General features: G+C 60.8%; 1 protein-coding gene across 25 annotated transcripts in view; it reads right to left on the bottom strand.

The window, feature by feature from the left end:
- The window catches only part of MTA1 (metastasis associated 1), a 55,677-nt gene that overhangs the window by 13,548 nt on the left and 21,074 nt on the right, over nucleotides 1-21,055 (bottom strand). For 11 of the 25 annotated variants that reach the window (XR_012416196.1, XR_012416204.1, XR_012416202.1 and 8 more), the window contains exons 3-7: nucleotides 12,300-12,393; nucleotides 6,848-6,898; nucleotides 6,071-6,197; nucleotides 5,931-5,994; nucleotides 2,667-2,784 (exon numbers count right to left, since the gene is read on the bottom strand). Coding sequence is in view for 12 of the 25 variants with exons in the window: in XM_005562403.4 (XP_005562460.1) it covers nucleotides 2,667-2,784; nucleotides 5,931-5,994; nucleotides 6,071-6,197; nucleotides 6,848-6,898; nucleotides 12,300-12,393 (454 nt within the window). In the remaining 13 variants the exon portion in view is untranslated. The remainder of the gene's footprint in view (nucleotides 1-2,666; nucleotides 2,785-5,930; nucleotides 5,995-6,070; nucleotides 6,198-6,847; nucleotides 6,899-12,299; nucleotides 12,394-21,055) is intronic. The other 14 variants (XR_012416198.1, XR_012416207.1, XR_012416199.1 and 11 more) reach the window with 3 other exon arrangements.

The raw sequence follows: 21,055 nt of genomic DNA, 5'->3' as shown, positions 1-21,055 counted from the left end.
ATTCTCCTGCCAGGCCCACCAGCCCCTGGCTGAAGGAACGGATGCGCCATGTGAGGGCCTCTGACCTGAGATGACTCCTCACTCTCTGGCCCTCATGTGATCTGTGTTCTCACCTGTCTCCCAGCCACGGATGCTGCCTTTCCACCTGGGCGTGGCTGCCAGGCCTTCACCCTTGGCCAGCCCAGAAAGGCAACACAGCCCCAGGCTGGGAGACCCTGGTATGACAGCAGGGCACCCTGGAGGCCACAGGCCCAGACCCAACACAGCGGCCTCCCTATGCTGAGACTCACAGGCCAGGCCCCAGCACAGAGACCTCCCCACACTCAGACCCACAGGCCCCAGCACAGCGGCCTCCCCACGCTCAGACCCACAGGCCCCAGCACAGCGGCCTCCCCACGCTCAGACCCACAGGCCCCAGCACAGAGGCCTCCCCAGGCTCAGACCCACAGGCCCCAGCACAGAGGCCTCCCCACGCTCAGACCCACAGGCCGGGCCCCAGCGCAGCGGCCTCCCCACGCTCAGACCCACAGGCCAGGCCTCAGCACAGCGGCCACTCCACACTCAGACCCACAGGCCCCAGCACAGCGGCCTCCCCACGCTCAGACCCACAAGCCCCAGCACAGAGGCCTCCCCACGCTCAGACCCACACCAGCAGCGTCTCCACACTCAGACCCATAGGCCCCAGTACAGCGGCCTCCCCACACTCAGACCCACAGGCCCCAGCACAGAGGCCTCCCCACGCTCAGACCCACAGGCCCCAGCACAGAGGCCTCTCCACACTCAGACCCACAGGCCTCAGCACAGCAGCCTCCCCACGCTGACCCAGGCCTCAACGTGCCCTGTGTGCCTGGAGAGAGGGGGGGTCTGTCCCCGACTGCCCAGCACCTCCCAGAGCTTGCAAAGCAGCAGGCCCACTACATTGCTAGCCCAGTGCTAGAGCCCGCAGGTGCCTGGGGAAGGTGGCACCGGTGCATCTTATGGACAACCAAGAACACGAAACAGCCCCAGCTACTCGGGAGGCTGAGGCTCGAGGATCGCTGGAGCCCAGGACTTCAGGTCCAGCCTGGGCAACACAGCAAGACCCACTCTCAAAGCAAACCAAAAGAGGAAAATCACCAAACACCTCGATCACAACTACAAGAAGCAGGGATGCGAGTCCCTGCCGACCCTCAGGGCAGAGCCCTGCGTCTTGAGGGCAGCCTCACAGCCTTGCCCAGCGGGGAGATGAGGGACAGGGTTGAGAAGGTGACAGTGAGCCTCAGGACTTCCCACCAGGGCTGCTGAAGCACCCGGCGGAGGGAGGAGGCCGCCTGCGTCTGGAGTGCATGCTGCGTCAGAGCTCCATGGCCCCATCAGACCTCAAGGGTGGGGCACCCACAGGCAACACAAGAAACACAGGCAGATTTACACAGAAGAAAATTTCTGGAGACAAAAAGAACTTTAAAAAACTAATGAGAGGGGCGCGGTGGCTCAAGCCTGTAATCCCAGCACTTTGGGAGGCCGAGACGGGCGGATCACGAGGTCAGGAGATCCAGACCATCCTGGCTAACACGGTGAAACCCCGTCTCTACTAAAAAAAAAAAATACAAAACACTAGCTGGGCAAGGTGGCGGGCGCCTGTAGTCCCAGCTACTCGGGAGGCTGAGGCAGGAGAATGGTGTAAACCCAGAAGGCGGAGCTTGCAGTGAGCTGAGATCCAGCCACTGCACTCCAGCCTGGGCGACAGAGCGAGATTCCATCTCAAAAAAAAAAAAAAAAAAGTAACAAGGCCAGACGCAGTGGCTCACACATGTAATCCCAGCACTTTGGGAGGCCAAGGCAGGTAGATCACTTGAGGTCACGAGTTTGAGACCAACCTGGGCAACATGGCGAAACCCTGCCTCTACTAAAAATACAAAAAAATTAGCGGGGTGTGGTGGTGCGTGCCTGTAGTTCCAGCTACCCAGGAGGCGGAGGTGGGGGGATCATCTGAGTCTGGGAGGTTGAGGCTGCAGTGAGCTATGATCGCACCACTGCACTCCAGCCTGGGCAACAGAGCTAGACCTTGTCCAAAAAAAAAAAAAAGTAGTGAAAAACAACTGCCAAGGTCAGACTCGGTGGCTCATGTCTGTAATCCCAGCACCTTGGGAGGCCTGAGGTCAAGAGTTCAAGACCATCCCGGCCAACACGGTGAGCCCCTGTCTCTACTAAAAATAAAAAAATTAGCCGGGTGTGATGGCAGGTGCCTGTAATCCCAGCTACTCAGGCGGCTGAGGCAGGAGAATCGCTTGAACCTAGGAGGTGGAAGTTGCAGTGAGCTGAGATCACCCCACTGCACTCCAGCCTGGGCAACAGAGCGAGACTCCATCTGAAAAAAAGAAAAAGAAAAACTACTGCCACAAGGAAACCAGGTCTCACTGTGCAGGGACAACTGACCGCCACGTCCTGCCTGAGGGTCTGGGGCTTCCCCAGAACCACACCACCACCAGCAGTGGGTGGGGGAAGGCTCCGGGACACCAGCCCACACACACCACCCGTGTGGACAGAGCCCAGGCCTGCACCTGCTGCCCCCAGTCACACAGGAGTTACTGACACGGCGGCCGTGTCCCAGCCTCCTCTTGCCCAGTGTGTCAGCCGGCAGCGCAAGACGGGACGCAGCACGCCACGCCCAGGGCGGCCCACCCTACCTTCTTTTAACAAGTCGGTGATGTCTGCCTGGTACCGGTTTCCTACTCGAATCTCTCCTTTATCTGCCAGCAGGGTCTTCTGCTGTGGGTCGTAGACTAGAGAATAGAAGAAGAAATCCTGGAAAACACCACAGGAGACAGAGAGGCGTTAGCACGCCCGGGCTGCCGGGAGGGTCTTGCCCAGAGCTCCTGCAGGGTGACACAGGTGCCGGAGGGAGGGCACAGGAGCCCCCACAGCTCCCGGCCATGCCCGGGAGGAGCCTACAGCGGGGCCTCGAGGGTCACCGGGGGATGCACCTGCCCCATGACCCTGCCCGGAGGAGACATGCTGAGGGTCAGCAGGGGCGGGGCCTCTGAGCAGCTACAGGGGCGGGGCCAGGCTCCACAAGCCCTTACCAAGGCAGGGTGGATACGACTGCAGCCCAAAAACCATGACTTATTTGCCTTTTTTTTCTTTTTTTGAGGCGGAGTTTCGCTCTTGTTGCCCAGGCTAGAGTGCGATGGCGCGATCTCGGCTCACTGCAACCTCCGCGTCCTGGGTTCAAGCAATTCTCCTGCCTCAGCCTTCCAAGTAGCTGGGATTACAGGCACCCGCCACCACACTCGGTTAATGTTTTGTATTTTCAGTAGAAACACGGTTTCACCATGTTGGTCAGGCTGGTCTCAAACTCCTGAGCTCAGGTGATCCACCTGCCTCGGCCTCCCAAAGTGCTGGGATTACAGGCGTGAGCCACCGTGCCGGGCTCCCTCTCACCTATTCTGAAAGCTACTCTGCGTTTTTTCTTTCAAGAGCTACCTTTAAAGTCCAGCATGACACCTGTTCCATGTGTGACCACGAGCCACGCTGCAGCAGGGCCTTCATCCTCTCGAACTGACACGACTATCCAGAGGCCAGCTGCCAGGCTCAGCCTCAGCTCCTACTCTGCCTGGATCTTTTTTTTTTTTTTTTTTTTGGAGACAGGGTCTTGTTCTGTCACCCAAGCTGGAGTACAGTGGTGCGATCTTGACTCACTGCAGCTGCCACCTCTTGACTCAAGCAATCCTCCCACCTCAGCCTCCCGAGTAGCTGGGACAACAGTAAGTGCGCACCACCACGCCTGGCTAATTTTTTTTACTTTTGTAGAGTTGAGGTCTCACTATGATGCCCAGGCTGCTCTGGAACTCCTGAGCTCAAGTGATTCCCCTGGCCTTGGGCTCCCAAAGTGCTGGGATTATAGGCATGAGCCGCTGCGCCCGGCCTATTTCTTTAAATTAATAAACACACATGGTTTCTATTTGGTGCCGGACTGCTCCACCGGCCAGGGCCTGGGGTGTGTCTGTGACCGCTGTGTGATGTTTCTGCACTCCTGCTTATCTGTGATGTGAGTCCGTGTTCGTCAGGACTTCATCAGTGAGGGTTATTTGAGGCGAGGCAGGGGCACAATCCCCCAGGGCTCAGTGGCGCAAGCTTCTGCCGGGTGCTAAGTGTACTCACCCTGAGCCTGTTACATTAAATTCCCACGTTGGGGCTGTTCAGAAACCCCAGGTAAGAAAAAAGAGGTAAGTGGCCGGGCGCAGAGGCTCACGCCTGTAATCCCAGCACTGTGGGAGGGATTACACCTGAGGCGGGATGATCACCTGAGGTCAGTTCGAGACCAGCCTGGTTAACGTGGTGAAACCCCGTTTCTACTAAAAATTAGCCAGACGTGGTGACGCACGCCTGTCATGCCAGCTACTCGTGAGGCTGAGGCAGGAGAATCGCCTGAACCCAGGAGGCTGAGGTTGCAGTGAGCCGAGATCGCACCATTGCACTCCAGCCTGGGCAACAAGAGCGAAACTCTGTCTCAATAAAAAAGAAAGTGAAGGCGGGGAAAGGCTGCATCGTGCAGCAGCAGGGTTTCGGGGTGCCTGAGCAGCCTGCTTTGTCCCCTCGTGAGCGTCGACCCGGCCGTTTCTAGGGCTGATGCGGTGCATACAGGCTTGTCACTGCACCTGCTGCTTCCTCACAGGCCTTTCTTGCTAACACACATTTTCTGTGTCCACAGAGACATTTCTGCAGCCTCACCCTCTCTGTGTGGCTCTGTCAGTAAGGGCACTCCTCCTTCCTGAGCGGGGCATTCACGGCGACCCCACAGACTCTGCTCATGCCCAGCAGGTTGCGGCTCAGCCTTCTGGGAAGCTGGTCTGGCAGCCTGAGAGGGTTCGAGCCCAGCCCATGCGCCAGGCATGTGTTACAACCCCGGGCCGAGCCCTGCCTGCTCTTCTCTGCCTGCTCTTTTCTGCCTGCTCTTTTCTGCCTGCTCATGACTCTGAGCTAAGGCCTGGGGCACGACCACAGCCCGAGCTGAGCCACTTCATGCCTGTTTCCAGGCTGTGTGGTGGGAATGGGGACTGGGGCCACAGGGGTAGTATAGGACTGAGCTTGGGACACACCGTGGCCATCCTGGATCCTTCAGAGCCCACGCCAGAGTGCCGATGGCCACGGCAGAGATGAGGCCCCCTAGGACAGGGAGGGTAGGGCCTCATCCAGCAACCTGCATCTGGGCTGGCTGGACACACTGGGGGTGTTCAGGCCACAAGACTCCAGCCAGGTGGCAGCAGAGCCTGTGAGAGGCCAAGCCCCAGGCCTGGAGATGGGCCTGCCCCTTGGGCAGGTGTGCCCTGCAACTATGACAGGCACTCCAGGAAACCAACACGCTCCAGACGTTTTTGGCCCCACGTGGCCTCGGAAACCCAACCCTCCCGTTAGCTGCATCTCACAGCAGCCTCAGTGCCACCGCTCTCCGTCAGGCGACACTGCTCCCCAGGTAGGTATGGCACTGTCTAGAGACATTTTTTGGTTGTCACACCTTGGGGGATGCTATATGGCAGGTAACACAGTATAATCACAGGTGACCCCCAAGGTGGGCCTACCAGGACTCTGCCCACTGCCCAGGAGGGACCAGCCAAGACTCCTACGAAGACCCAGGTGGCCCCTGCCCCCATATGCCTCAGCCACACCCTCCCCAGGGGGACCTCCCCTCGCTGGTTGTCTGGGAGGCAGTGGCAAGAGGAAAAAGCCCTGTGCTCCTGGCCCACAACTCTGGGCGCGTAGGGTAGGGGCAGCTGCACACTAGGACACCCGGAAGTGGCTGTCAGGACGCAATCCCCGCTTCCCTCCAGAACAGCCTGGGCCTAGAGGGAGGAGGGAAAATCGTCCCCGCTGCCCAGGCCAGCAGAGGTCACGGGTGGAGGAAACAGTGGCCTGGGACTGGCTGCAGCAGACCAGGCCAGGCTGGGCCTCACCTCCCGCTCCAGGTAGGACTTGAGCGATTCGGTCTCGTTGAGCAGGGTGACGCTGCACTTGCCCCTGGAAAAGAAGGACGGGCAGGCTGGAAGGGCGAGGACAGCCCGAGGGGCCCAGGGCAGGAGCTGCTGGGGGCTACCTGATGTGCGTGGCGGGCAGGGACTCCAGCTGCCGGGAGAGGAACAGCTCCCGATGCCGCAGCTGGTGCTTTAGTTTCTCGGGCAGGTCCACCATTTCCGGATTCTCCATTTCCTCTTCTATTTCCCCTGAAGGACAAGGAGCCCCTGTCAGCACCACGGCAGATACACGCTGCCAGACCAAAGCCCACCCCACCGGCCCCACCCGGCGCCAGCACGCAGGAGGCCCCGTCCTGGCAGGTGCGCGTCCTCCTGCTGCTGGACACTGTCCCGCTGCCCCACCCCATGGCGGCCCAGCAACTCCTTGGCAGGTACCCCTGCAGACACTCTGGTGCCCATGTGCCCTTTAAGTCCAGGCACCCTGAAGGCCCAGATTCCCCAGGGCATGAAGATGGAAGGAGGAGGGAGAACAAGGTCTGGGCCAGCCCCAGAAGCAGCAGACAAAAGAGCAAAAGGAGCAGGGGAGCCGGTGGCTGCCAAGTGCCCAGGCAAGGAGGGCGAGGGGCAGCTGCCCTCTGTCCCTCCCCATCTTGTGACCAGACAGCCCCACACAGCCCACCACAGACCTCCCACACCAGCAGGTCACCCTCAGGCCGGGGCTGCACCAAGTCTGGGCTGTGGGCCGGACACAAGGGAGGGCCCCTCCTCAGCTGGGCCGGCCGGGCGCAGGGTGCAGGCATGCAGGCAGCCCGCCCAAACTCTGTCCCTCAGCGGCGCTGCCGCCCCCAGCCCAGGGACACAGACAGGAGGACGCCCTCCTTGCGGAGGCCGGCTCTTACCTTCCTCGCCGTTGTCCGCCCCCGGTCCGGCCTTATAGCAGACTGACAGGGCTATATAACAGACAGACAGCACCCGGCAGCACGGTCAGCGCAGAGCAGCGGCCTGCTCCCTGCCCAGGGCCCGGACCGAGGGCTGTGCCACCAGGGGGCAGGGCAGAACGGGGGCCACAGGCCTCCCGGTGGGGTGCGAAGACCACCCGGTTGAAGATCATCTGGGCCTCAACGTCCCCCCACTTCGGCCGCCACCCACCCGGTGCCAAGCCTCTTTGGGAAGAGCCCAGACAAGCCTGGCTGTGGAGGGCCCCTGTCCAGCGACCACCCCTGCTCTCACTCCATCGCGGCTTCCCAGAACAGGCTGTCCAGACGAGGCCGGGGCCGGCCGTGGGCCAGCAGCATGGGCATTCCTGCCCTGTGCTAGGAACCCAAGTAGGGTTCTTATAACACCCAAAATGGGGGTGTGTGGTGGTGCTCCCCACCGTCCCCTCGCACACCCAGCACCGGCCGCCAGTGGGCCACTCATCCCGCTCAGCGTCCTGCCGGCTCTCTGAGCCCGAGGTCCCCAGACCGGACCATAGCCAGCCAGGTTGCTCACTCTCTGCGGCCCCCTTGTGGTGCCTGCAGGAAGTCCTGGCTCCTTTGGGCACTCCCAGATTGAGGCTGGGAGCAGCCATGCTGGGCCTGTTCTGAGCGGGCCCTATCTGGGCCTCAGAAGCCTGGGGTGTCTGCCTGCTGAGCCTCACCTCCCGCCGGTCCATAGAACAGGGCAGGGCTGACCAGGATAGCCCCAGTCCCAGCATCCCAGGCCAACACACCTCACTCGCTCCCACTCCTGGGGCCCCACAAGCAAACTGCACCCTCAACTCAGAAATCCCCAGGGCCCAGAGGCCCACACACCATCCCAGACCAGAGGCTGGCGTTCGTTCACGCCCGCCCTATGCCAGGCCCCGTCAGCGCACCGACCCATCCTGGAGAGAAGCCCACAGCGACTCCGAGACTCCCATCTCACCAGTGCCCCGATCAGCAGAACAGGGCTACGGGGTGCAGCCTGTCGGAGATGTGGGCGAAGTAGGCCTGCAGCTCCTCAGGAGGCCAACAGGCAGAAACACCCAGGCGGGAGGCGGGGCTGGCCAGTGCACCCTGCACCGCCCACACTCTGAACCCTCCCTCGGACCCTGGATACACCGCTAAGCATGAGGCCCAGGGAATGGCAGCCCCAGGCTCAGGACGAGGCCCAGGCTGTGCCCTCACACCCACTCTAGGCTGTGGTCTCCAGGGCCCCCACACCTGCTCTGGGGGGCTCTGAGGAGGGACGTTCCCCTCTCCCTGTCGTTCTGTCTGTAAAAGGCTTCACGCTCACAGCCAGCCGGGGTGAGGTCTTCTCTGCCGCAGGGGCCGCAGTGCAGCCTGGCCGGTGTCTACCCTCCACCCTGAGGCCTGCACTGTGGGCTGGACGCCCCAGCAGGGACTGGGTGGAGGCAGTGACGTGGAAGAGCCAGAGGCCTCCCGGAGTGTCCTCACACCTGTCCCTGGGATCAGCTGGGGCCTCACCCGGGCTGCCATGAGCTCACAGAGCGAGCAGGAGAAACGCACAGATGTACACAACCCCGGGGATGTGGGCCCTGCAGAATCACCGCAAGGCCCAGTCACCAGGCAAGAGTGGGGCTGCGCTCCGAGCCCCTGGACCAGCGGCAGACCCGTCACCCATGATGCCTGCTCCCTGCAGCTGGGCTGTCAGTTCACAGGAACGCCCTGCAGAGGGGCCGCTATGCAGCTTTCCAGGGAGCACCGTCCAAAGGGGCTGGGCTGGGCACCTGGGGGGGCACTGCTGCTCTCTGCCCAGTCCCACCAGTCCCGACAAGGCCCTTCTGGAAAACCCGCCCTCTGATACCTCTAATCACATTATGTCTGGAGTCCCCTTCTGGGGCCCTCCTAGCAAAAGGCCATCTTCTGGGGTGTCTGAGAGCAGAACCTCAGGAAAGGGGGACACCGTACCCTAAAAAACCACTGATACAGACTCTCTGGAGCAGGGACACTGTGTTCCCAGGTGCCAGAGGACAGAGACAGGATGCGCCCTGGGCAAGCCATAAACATGCCCAACTCAACGGTGGCACCTGACTCCCCAGGCCACACAGACTGGCAGGGCCACACTGCGGCCACTTAGCCTGGGCACTGCTTCTCCAGAACCAGCCCACTCCCCACCACTGCTTCTCCAGCGCCAGCCCGCTCCCCACCACTGCTTCTCCAGCGCCAGCCCGCTCAGCCTGGGCACTGCTTCTCCAGCGCTAGCCCGCTCAGCCTGGGCACTGCTTCTCCAGCGCCAGCCCACTCTCCACCACTGCTTCTGCAGCGCCAGCCCGCTCCCCACCACTGCTTCTCCAGCGCCAGCCCGCTCAGCCTGGGCACTGCTTCTCCAGCGCCAGCTCGCTCAGCCTGGGCACTGCTTCTCCAGCGCCAGCCCGTTCAGCCTGGGCACTGCTTCTCCAGCACCAGCCCGCTCAGCCTGAGCACTGCTTCTCCAGCGCTAGCTCGCTCCCTACCACTGCTTCTCCAGCGCCAGCCCGCTCAGCCTGGGCACTGCTTCTCCAGCGCCAGCCCGCTCCCCACCACTGCTTCTCCAGCACCAGCCCGCTCAGCCTGGGCACTGCTTCTCCAGTGCCAGCCTGGGCACTGCTTCTCCAGCACCAGACCGCTCAGCCTGGGCACTGCTTCTCCAGCGCCAGCCCGCTCAGCCTGGGCACTGCTTCTCCAGCGCCAGCCCGCTCAGCCTGGGCACTGCTTCTCCAGCGCTAGCCCGCTCCCTACCACTGCTTCTCCAGCGCCAGCCCGCTCAGCCTGGGCACTGCTTCTCCAGCGCCAGCCCGCTCAGCCTGAGCACTGCTTCTCCAGCGCTAGCCCGCTCAGCCTGAGCACTGCTTCTCCAGCGCCAGCCCGCTCAGCCTGGGTACTGCTTCTCCAGCGCCAGCCCGCTCAGCCTGGGCACTGCTTCTCCATCACCAGCCCACTCCCCACCACTGCTTCTCCAGCGCCAGCCTGCTCAGCCTGGGCACTGCTTCTCCAGGGCCAGCCCGCTCAGCCTGGGCACTGCTTCTCCAGCGCCAGCCCACTCCCCATCACTGCTTCTCCAGCGCCGGCCCGCTCCCCACCACTGCTTCTCCAGCGCCGGCCCGCTCCCCACCACTGCTTCTCCAGCGCCAGCCCGCTCAGCCTGGGCACTGCTTCTCCAGCACCAGCCCGCTCCCCATCACTGCTTCTCCAGCGCCGGCCCGCTCCCCACCACTGCTTCCCCAGCGCCAGCCCGCTCAGCCTGGGCACTGCTTCTCCAGCGCCAGCTCGCTCAGCCTGGGCACTGCTTCTCCAGGGCCAGCCCGCTCAGCCTGGGCACTGCTTCTCCAGCACCAGCCCGCTCCCCACCACTGCTTCTCCAGCGCCAGCCCGCTCAGCCTGGGCACTGCTTCTCCATCAGCAGCCCACTCCCCACCACTGCTTCTTCAGCGCCAGCCCGCTCAGCCTGGGCACTGCTTCTCCATCAGCAGCCCACTCCCCACCACTGCTTCTTCAGCGCCAGCCTGCTCAGCCTGGGCACTGCTTCTCCAGGGCCAGCCCGCTCAGCCTGGGCACTGCTTCTCCAGCGCCGGCCCGCTCCCCACCACTGCTTCTCCAGCGCCGGCCCGCTCAGCCTGGGCACTGCTTCTCCATCACCAGCCCACTCCCCATCACTGCTTCTCCAGCGCCGGCCCGCTCCCCATCACTGCTTCTCCAGCGCCGGCCCGCTCCCCACCACTGCTTCCCCAGCGCCGGCCCGCTCCCCACCACTGCCTCTCCCACTCCCTGCAGAGTTGACACAGGTCAGTCCCCGACACCAAGAACCACCAGCCGTGCTGCTGGCTGGCGTCCAGCACCTGCAGGGCCAAGGGCCGCACCAAACGCCCCTCCAGAATGTGCAGCCTGTGGACTTTCAACACCCCCAGCTCTCTTCCTTGGTGCCTGGAGTGCGCACCAGTGGAGTACACAGGCTTTGAGGTCAGAGGTCAAGGGTCACCATGCCCCACCTTGAATGCTCCCCTCCTCTGAGCAGAGAGCTAGGAGGTTCCAGTTCCTCACGAAGCCAGAGGAAGCCCATGGTCAACTGGCAGCTCCCTTTGGGCCACCACAGGCCCCACAGCCCGGTGTCCAGAGTGGACCCAGGGGCCCAGCCCAGCTGCACTGCCCCAGGGCAGCTCATGTCCGCATCCACTGGGTGCCGAGGAAAGGCTGCAGCTGTCCAGTGGGCAAGGCAGTGGGGTTAAGGGACCCTTCCTTCCACGAGCGCTGCCCTGGCGGACTCCTAGCAAAGGCTCAGGAACAAGACACTGGTGGCAGGATGGTCTGTCCTGCCCCTAAGCCCCTCCCAGGGCAGGGGGAGGTTGCCTGGGCTGGCTTCCTGCCCTCACCCACAGCACTGGGACAGGGGCAGAAGATGTCAAGGTCCTCCCACCTGACCCACTGCCAATCACAGTCCCTGGACCTCACCCCATTAGGGGTCATAGGAGGCTACAGGTGGGACCTTGGCCCACCCCAGCAACACAGGTACTCGGGCAGTCACATGCCTCACCTACTGGGAGACGTCACCCTACAGACCACAGCCTCAGCCTGGGCTCAAATCCCACCTCAGCTGATGTATCAGAGCGGAAGCCAATAACAGCCCTCGCGCCTGCCCCCACCGACACGAGAGGCCTCAGTGGGGGCACCACAGTGTCTGGTGCAGGTGGGCCCAGCCCGGCAGGCCCTGTGTCAGTAGCGTATGGAGGGCGTGGGGGTGCCTCTGGCTCCTGGCTCTGAAGTCGACGTCCCCCGGTGCGGGAGACTCCATCACCTGTGAGTACCTGTTCCCAGGGGAGGAGCTGGGCCCCCAAGGCTGAGGGCATTCCCATGCAGCCAGTGGCTTCCTCCCACACACTGTGCTGGCCACAGCAGCCCCTTCCAGCCAGTTTACTGAATTGGAGTTTGAATTGTAAAGAATAAGGAGAGGACTGCTTTCCTGAAAACACTACTCAGAATGCCAACAGAAGCCTCTTCACAAAATTAAAAGGCAAGAGACAGTGGCAGGTGTGGGCAGCAGGGTCCCACCAGCCTGAAAAGTCTCCAGAAGTCATCATAAAAGAAAAAAAGAAGCCTCAACCAATGATGCCACACCCAGCCACACCCCGTGACAAGCTCACAGAGGATGCCAGTGAGAGGCACACCGCTCCGGAGGGGCCTGTGAGGAGTTCATTCGCCCAGTCCCCGAGGAAACGGAGCCAGGACACCCCCACCCACCATGGAAGGGAGAGAAAGAGAGGCCAGAGCGAGTTGGGCAGAGGGTGGCCCCACGAGGCCAGGACCCCGAGGATGGACCCTAGGGAAGAAGGACCCCGCCAGCCCTCCCCGGCGGACCCTCCCGCCAGGCGGCCACCCCGGGGAAGGCCGGACTCACTTGCGTGCTTGTCGGCCAGGGCGATGAGGGTGCTGGAGATGTCCCGCCTCCGGTAGAAGCACACCACCTTGGCCTCCACGTTCCCATTGGCTGTCTGTAACAGCAAGGCAGGGGCGTCTGAGAAACGCGACCAAACCCGGGCTGCACAGCTCCCAGGAGGGGCTCCAAGGCCGGCCCCTGCCGTCCCAGGACTGCGGGTGTCACCACACTACCCCTCAGGACTCCAGCAGGGCACTTCACAAATGGAGCAAATCCTGCAGCTCTGGACCCCATGGGTCTATCCCGGGGGGAGAAGGTGGGCGTGCGCACCCAACTTCAACCTGTGTCTCCATCCGCCCTCCCTTCCAGAGCCCAGTGTACCACCTGAGAACACCAGGGTCCCAATGAGGAAAAGGCCCCGCCACACTGGACAGGACCTCAGTCAGCTCCCGGGAGCCCACGCCCAGCTATCCCAGTCCCTCTTGGGTGAGCTGTGCAGCAGCCACAGCCCGAGCAGCCCATGCAGCGTGGACCCCCGTGTGGGACCAGCCCTCCCATCACCCTCCTGGAGCAGCCACAGGCGCCCCCACCTGGCCTGGCTGACTGCTGTAAAACGCCCCCGCAGAGGAAGGTATGTTTTTGGAACGAGCTTTTATAACATCTTTGTGACCTCAAGAATTATGCTGTGATTCTAACCACGGTACAAGTGCCTCATGGACTACCATTCATAACTTTTTTTTTTTTTTTGAGATGGGGTCTCACTCTGTCACCCAGGCTGGAGTGCAGTGGCGCGATCTTGGCTCACTGCAACCTCCGCCTCCTGGGTTCAAGGGATTCTCCTGCCTCAGCCTCCCGAGTAGCTGAGACTACAAGCATGAGCCACCATGTCCAGCTAATTTTTGTATTTTCAGTAGAGACGGGATTTTGCCATGTTGGCCAGGCTGTCTGGAACCCCTGACCTCAAGCAATCTGCCTGCCTTAGCCCCACAAAGTGCTGGGATTACAGGTGTGCCACAGCGCCCAGTCTCACATAACTTTTCAATTTTTTGAGATAAGGTCTCACTCTGTTGCCCAGACTAGAGTGTAGCGGTGTGATTTCAGGTCACTGCAGCCTCCACCTCCTGGGACTACAATCCAATTACACCATGCCAGGCTTTTTTTTTTTTTTTTTGAGACGGAGTCTCGCTCTGTCGCTCAGGCTGGAGTGCAGTGGTACAATCTCAGCTCACTGCAAGCTCCGCCTCCCGGGTTCACACCATTCTCCTGCCTCAGCCTCCTGAAGTACCAGGGACTACAGGCGCCCGCCACCGCACCTGGCTAATTTTTGTATTTTAAATAGAGACGAGGTTTTACCATGTTGGCCAGGATGGTCTCGATCTCCTGACCTCATGATCCACCCACCTCGGCCTCCCAGTGTGCTGGGATTACAGCATCTGGTTAATTTTTTAAAAACATTTTGTAGAGACGAGGTTTCACCATGTTGCCCAGGCTGGTCTCGATCTCCTGGGAGTGAACCACCGCACCCAGCCCATTTATAGCATTAAACCAAATTAACTCTAAGAGAAGTGGCCAGGCACTTTTCTCGCCACTGCACTCCAGTCTGGACAACAGAGTGAGACTCCGTCTCAAAAAAAATAAAAATAAAAAAAATAACCAGATGCAGTGGTGCGCGCCTGTAGTCCCAGCTACTTGGGAAGCTGAGGTGAGAGGGTCACTTGAGCCCGGGAGGTCAAGGCTGCAGTGAGTTGAGATTGTGCCACTGCACTCTAGCCTGAGCAAGACCTTGTTTCAAAAAAACAACAACAAAAAGAAAGAATAAAGAGAAAAGTGCTCAGCTGCTCTGCACGGCCTGCCTGGAAGCAGGGCGTTCTCGACAGTGGAATTCCTCTGCTTGGGACGTGCATCTCCTCTCCCCGTCGGATCTGCATCTGCTCACTACAGTGGTGTGAACCCAGGACCGCCATGCTCTGCTTCAAGTCACAATCCAGCGTGGCCTGACCCCTCCTGCAGGTCACGCTGTCCCTACTCTGGCCGCTGGGTTCTCGCTCTATTGGCTCCTGTGTCCCTGACATACTCCACCACAGGTTACATCCACATTTCATCACAGTGACACACACAGACCATCCAATGTCACATAGCAAGCCATGAAGACTGCAAGGACACACAACCGCAGCCGCCCCATCTGGGCAGCCGGGACCGTGGGGCCAGGCTCTTCCGCAGTCAGGTTCCCACCAGCTCGGAGCCTCAGGCCAGGCCTCCCTTCCCACACATGCACCCCACTCTCCAGGATCACTGTGTGGACTCAGTCACGCTCAGGGTCTGTTCTATTCTGTCGTGTTCCTGCACACGGTGGACTCAGTCACGCTCGGGGTCTGTTCTGTCGTGTTCCTGCACACGGTGGACTCAGTCACGCTCGGGGTCTGGTCTGTTCTGTCGTGTTCCTGCACACGGTGGACTCAGTCACGCTCGGGGTCTGGTCTGTTCTGTCGTGTTCCTGCACACGGTGGACTCAGTCACGCTCGGGGTCTGTTCTGTTCTGTCGTGTTCCTGCACACGGTGGACTCAGTCACGCTCGGGGTCTGGTCTGTTCTGTCGTGTTCCTGCACACGGTGGATTCAGTCACGCTCGGGGTCTGTTCTGTTGTGTTCCTGCACACGGTGGATTCAGTCACGCTCGGGGTCTGTTCTGTTCTGTCGTGTTCCTGCACACGGTGGACTCAGTCACGCTCGGGGTCTGGTCTGTTCTGTCGTGTTCCTGCACACGGTGGATTCAGTCACGCTCGGGGTCTGTTCTGTCGTGTTCCTGCACACGGTGGACTCAGTCACGCTCGGGGTCTGTTCTGTCGTGTTCCTGCACACGGTGGACTCAGTCACGCTCGGGGTCTGTTCTGTCGTGTTCCTGCACACGGTGGATTCAGTCACGCTCGGGGTCTGTTCTGTCGTGTTCCTGCACACGGTGGATTCAGTCACGCTCGGGGTCTGGTCTGTTCTGTCGTGTTCCTGCACACGGTGGATTCAGTCACGCTCGGGGTCTGTTCTGTCGTGTTCCTGCACAGGGTGGATTCAGTCACGCTCGGGGTCTGGTCTGTTCTGTCGTGTTCCTGCACACGGTGGATTCAGTCACGCTCGGGGTCTGTTCTGTTCTGTCGTGTTCCTGCACACAGTGGATTCAGTCACGCTCGGGGTCTGTTCTGTCGTGTTCCTGCACACGGTGGATTCAGTCACGCTCGGGGTCTGTTCTATTCTGTCGTGTTCCTGCACACGGTGGATTCAGTCACGCTCGGGGTCTGGTCTGTTCTGTCGTGTTCCTGCACACGGTGGATTCAGCCACGCTCGGGGTCTGTTCTGTTCCGTCGTGTTCCTGCACACGGTGGACTCAGTCACGCTCGGGGTCTGGTCTGTTCTGTCGTGTTCCTGCACACGGTGGACTCAGTCACGCTCGGGGTCTGTTCTATTCTGTCGTGTTCCTGCACACGGTGGATTCAGTCACGCTCGGGGTCTGGTCTGTTCTGTCGTGTTCCTGCACACGGTGGATTCAGTCACGCTCGGGGTCTGGTCTGTTCTGTCGTGTTCCTGCACACGGTGGATTCAGTCACGCTCGGGGTCTGGTCTGTTCTGTCGTGTTCCTGCACACGGTGGATTCAGTCACGCTCGGGGTCTGGTCTGTTCTGTCGTGTTCCTGCACACGGTGGACTCAGTCACGCTCGGGGTCTGGTCTGTTCTGTCGTGTTCCTGCACACGGTGGACTCAGTCACGCTCGGGGTCTGGTCTGTTCTGTCGTGTTCCTGCACACGGTGGATTCAGTCACGCTCGGGGTCTGTTCTGTTGTGTTCCTGCACACGGTGGATTCAGTCACGCTCGGGGTCTGTTCTGTCGTGTTCCTGCACACGGTGGACTCAGTCACGCTCGGGGTCTGGTCTGTTCTGTCGTGTTCCTGCACACGGTGGATTCAGTCACGCTCGGGGTCTGTTCTGTCGTGTTCCTGCACACGGTGGATTCAGTCACGCTCGGGGTCTGTTCTGTCGTGTTCCTGCACACGGTGGACTCAGTCACGCTCGGGGTCTGGTCTGTTCTGTCGTGTTCCTGCACACGGTGGATTCAGTCACGCTCGGGGTCTGTTCTGTTGTGTTCCTGCACACGGTGGATTCAGTCACGCTCGGGGTCTGTTCTGTTCTGTCGTGTTCCTGCACACGGTGGACTCAGTCACGCTCGGGGTCTGGTCTGTTCTGTCGTGTTCCTGCACACGGTGGATTCAGTCACGCTCGGGGTCTGTTCTGTCGTGTTCCTGCACACGGTGGACTCAGTCACGCTCGGGGTCTGTTCTGTCGTGTTCCTGCACACGGTGGACTCAGTCACGCTCGGGGTCTGTTCTGTCGTGTTCCTGCACACGGTGGATTCAGTCACGCTCGGGGTCTGTTCTGTCGTGTTCCTGCACACGGTGGATTCAGTCACGCTCGGGGTCTGGTCTGTTCTGTCGTGTTCCTGCACACGGTGGATTCAGTCACGCTCGGGGTCTGTTCTGTCGTGTTCCTGCACAGGGTGGATTCAGTCACGCTCGGGGTCTGGTCTGTTCTGTCATGTTCCTGCACACGGTGGATTCAGTCACGCTCGGGGTCTGTTCTGTTCTGTCGTGTTCCTGCACACAGTGGATTCAGTCACGCTCGGGGTCTGTTCTGTCGTGTTCCTGCACACGGTGGATTCAGTCACGCTCGGGGTCTGGTCTGTTCTGTCGTGTTCCTGCACACGGTGGATTCAGCCACGCTCGGGGTCTGTTCTGTTCCGTCGTGTTCCTGCACACGGTGGACTCAGTCACGCTCGGGGTCTGGTCTGTTCTGTCGTGTTCCTGCACACGGTGGACTCAGTCACGCTCGGGGTCTGTTCTATTCTGTCGTGTTCCTGCACACGGTGGATTCAGTCACACTCGGGGTCTGGTCTGTTCTGTCGTGTTCCTGCACACGGTGGATTCAGTCACGCTCGGGGTCTGGTCTGTTCTGTCGTGTTCCTGCACACGGTGGATTCAGTCACGCTCGGGGTCTGGTCTGTTCTGTCGTGTTCCTGCACACGGTGGATTCAGTCACGCTCGGGGTCTGGTCTGTTCTGTCGTGTTCCTGCACACGGTGGATTCAGTCACGCTCGGGGTCTGGTCTGTTCTGTCGTGTTCCTGCACACGGTGGACTCAGTCACGCTCGGGGTCTGTTCTGTCGTGTTCCTGCACACGGTGGACTCAGTCACGCTCGGGGTCTGTTCTATTCTGTCGTGTTCCTGCACACGGTGGATTCAGTCACACTCGGGGTCTGGTCTGTTCTGTCGTGTTCCTGCACACGGTGGATTCAGTCACACTCGGGGTCTGGTCTGTTCTGTCGTGTTCCTGCACACGGTGGATTCAGTCACGCTCGGGGTCTGGTCTGTTCTGTCGTGTTCCTGCACACGGTGGATTCAGTCACGCTCGGGGTCTGGTCTGTTCTGTCGTGTTCCTGCACACGGTGGATTCAGTCACGCTCGGGGTCTGTTCTATTCTGTCATGTTCCTGCACACGGTGGATTCAGTCACGCTCGGGGTCTGGTCTGTTCCATCGTGTTCCTGCACACGGTGGATTCAGTCACGCTCGGGGTCTGGTCTGTTCCATCGTGTTCCTGCACACGGTGGATTCAGTCACGCTCGGGGTCTGTTCTGTTCTGTCGTGTTCCTGCACACGGTGGATTCAGTCACGCTCGGGGTCTGTTCTGAGGCACTCCTGCACACACAGGTAAAGGTGGTGAGGCCGCACTAGGCCATTCTTTCTTTTCTTCCTTTGAACAGCTTTGCTTCCCGAGGTTAACAATCGTCTCGTTTTCTCCACTTGCCTAGTTTTTCATGGAATCATCGCTGATTCTTCCCTAAAGTGCTCGGCAGCAGAGCTCCTGAAGGGAAAGGGCTCAATCAGGGCGCCCGGGAGACCCCTCCCAGAGCTGGCGTCCACCCTGCTTGCTACCCGCACCGGGGACCGCGTCCTCCTGGGCGGGAGGAAGGTGCGCCTTGCTCGTGGTGGAAAGGCGTGGAGGGGTGCACTCCGAGGCCTCAGTCGGGAAACCTCACTCATCTGCCTTCCGGGAGATGGGGCTTGGCTGGGCCTGGAGCCTCCACACCCGAACGTGGCTGCCGAAAGGCAAAGTGGGGTTTGACTCCAGGCCTTTGTATGTGACCTGCTTTTCCTCTAAACGCATTTCTTCTCCCATGTTCTAACAGTTTAAATACACCTTGAAGGGGCCCCTCTTTATTTCTGTGTTCACTCCTTCTTCTCTGCTATTAACTGGACATTGGACCAATGGACTGATTGTCTGATTTTTTTCCTCTCCTAGTTTCTTTGTTTTTGCCCCATCTTCTGGGTGGTAACCTCAACTTTATCACCTGGTCCTTTCATTCCACTTGTTACTTCTCCTAACCCAAGTGTCAAGAGCTTTCCTCTCATCTGACCACATCCCAGGATGGATCCCTTCCCTTTCTCTGAGAACATTCATGGGCTTTGTTTTGCTTTAGTTTCCTTCTGTTCTCTGCACTGGCCCTTCCTCTGAGTTCCATTTTTTTTTTTTTTTTTTTAAGACAGTCTCGCTCTGTCGCCCAGGCTGGAGTGCAGTGGCCGGATCTCAGCTCACTGCAAGCTCCGCCTCCCGGGTTCACGCCATTCTCCTGCCTCAGTCTCCCGAGTAGCTGGGACTACAGGCGCCGCCACCGCGCCCGGCTAGTTTTGTATATTTTTAGTAGATGGAGTTTCACCGAGTTAGCCAGGCTGGTCTCGATCTCCTGACCCCGCGGTCCGCCCGCCTCGGCCTCCCAGTGCTGGGGTTACCGGCTGAGCCCCGGCGCCCGGCCTCCCCGTGCTGGGATTACCAGCTGAGGCCCCGCGCCTGGCCCTGAGTTCCTGACCCCGCGGTCTGCCCGCCTCGGCCTCCCTGTGCTGGGGTTACCGGCTGAGCCCTGCGCCCGGCCCTGAGTTCCATTTTCACGTTGCCGACTGATCTTCATGTCAAAAGCCCTCCCCAACCATCTTGTGACTTTTGGTCACCAGGAGACTCCCAGGTGCTGGACAGCTCACTGCATGTGCTGCACCCACAGGCGCTGGGGTAGCGGGCATCCTGCTGGGTCCCCGATGCCAGCAGCTGGGTCTGTGGCCTTTAGAAGTCTGGCTGCTAGGGTCCTGGGAGCCAAGGAGGCAAGAGGGGCACGGGGGCCCACCAGGGGACAGCCCATGAGCCAGGTGACCCCCACTTGCAGCCCCCGCATGAACCGTGCTGGCCTGGGCCTAGTGCCCCAAATCTGGGTCCTCTGAGTCCACTGCTCCAGCCCAGGGAAGGGTTCTGCAGGTTCACCTGACCCCCAGACGGGTCCTCCACCTGTCTTCCGCACTGCCAGCCACACGTCAGCATGGTTCCTGTTCTCCCGACCCTGACCCGGGCCAGGGCCGGGGCCTCTCAGGTTGCCCAATCCGGCTGGCTGCCTTCTGAGCTGCGCCCACACCTCCCAGTGGCGCCTCCTCTCCCACCTTCCTTGCCCTGTGGGTGCAGAGCTCCAGCACCCCTTTCTTGTTATTTGAGGGGGCGTTCAGGCCAGAGAACAGAGGGGAGGTCTGCACTCAACCAGCTGCGCCCACCTGGAAGCCCCGCCTGGAGCTCCTTGGTGTGGAGGGCACTGGCCACGCTGTGTCGCAGGCCCACGGGTTCCTTTCCACATGGTGAGCGTCTGGGTCGGCTGCCCTGCCTGAACTGTCTGAGACAGTAGTCATGCCCCTCACAGGCTGGTGTCCTACCCAGAGACGGACAAGTGTCCAGGCCATGTGGCCCTGGCCCTGAGGAGGAGGGAGTGCTAGGACAAAGGGGACAGCTCTGAGCGTGCGCAATGCTACATCTGTACCTGAACATCGCCAAAGGGCCGGAAGCCAGCCCCCACCTGCACACGCCTGCAGTCTACTGTCTGCACGTGGAAGCCAGAAGCGGCACGAGGGAACCTTCCCGACAGTGGCACCTCTCAGCTGTGGCACCTCCCAGCAGTGGCACTCGGCCAGGCGCCCACAGAGGCACTGCAGCCTCCCACCCCAGGCTGCCTGCCAGCTGGCTGTGTGGAGCCAGCAGCGCCGTCTGCCAGCCGCCCCTCCACTACACGGACCAGGAGGGACCCAGGGCCTCCCCGAGCCATGGTTCAACTCAGCTGAGGAACCTCCCTCCGCACCTCAGTTTCCCTACAGTCCGCATGCTGTGATGTGTAAGGTGCAGCCCCGCAATCGGGAGGCCCAGCCACAGCAGCAGCACCCGTTCCAGCCTCACACTGGGGAGGCTCAGTTCACAGGAGCAGCGCCTGTTCCAGCCCCGCACTCGGGAGGCTCAGTTCACAGGAGCAGCACCCGTTCCAGCCGTACCCAGAGTCCAAGTGGCCTTGCTCTGCAGGCGGGCAGGCCCTGCCCAGCAGGGGCAGTGAGACGGACTCAGAGGACACCTGGATCATTGCCCGTGCCTCCAACAAACAGGCCTGCCCCTCAGACCTCCCAGGAAGCTGCAGGGGAGCAGACGTCACACCCCACGCTCCTCGGCCCCAGGTGGTGGCAGATGCCACAGGGAAAGGCCCTTGACAAGCACAGCCAGGGAAGCCCAGAGCCCAGCATGGCTACGTCAGAGGTGGCATGCTAACCTTCCCCACCCTGTCCCCTCTGATTCCAAGAATCCCACATCACCGCTGCCACCAAGCCTGATGTCCAGGAAGGCAGCTTCTCACAGGTAAGCCTGCAGCATGCAGCACGGAACACCAAGG

This window comes from Macaca fascicularis, chromosome 7 (genome assembly GCF_037993035.2).
Source record: "Macaca fascicularis isolate 582-1 chromosome 7, T2T-MFA8v1.1".
Classification (NCBI taxonomy): Eukaryota; Metazoa; Chordata; class Mammalia; order Primates; family Cercopithecidae; genus Macaca; species Macaca fascicularis.
This window is presented reverse-complemented; position numbering and strand designations above follow the sequence as displayed.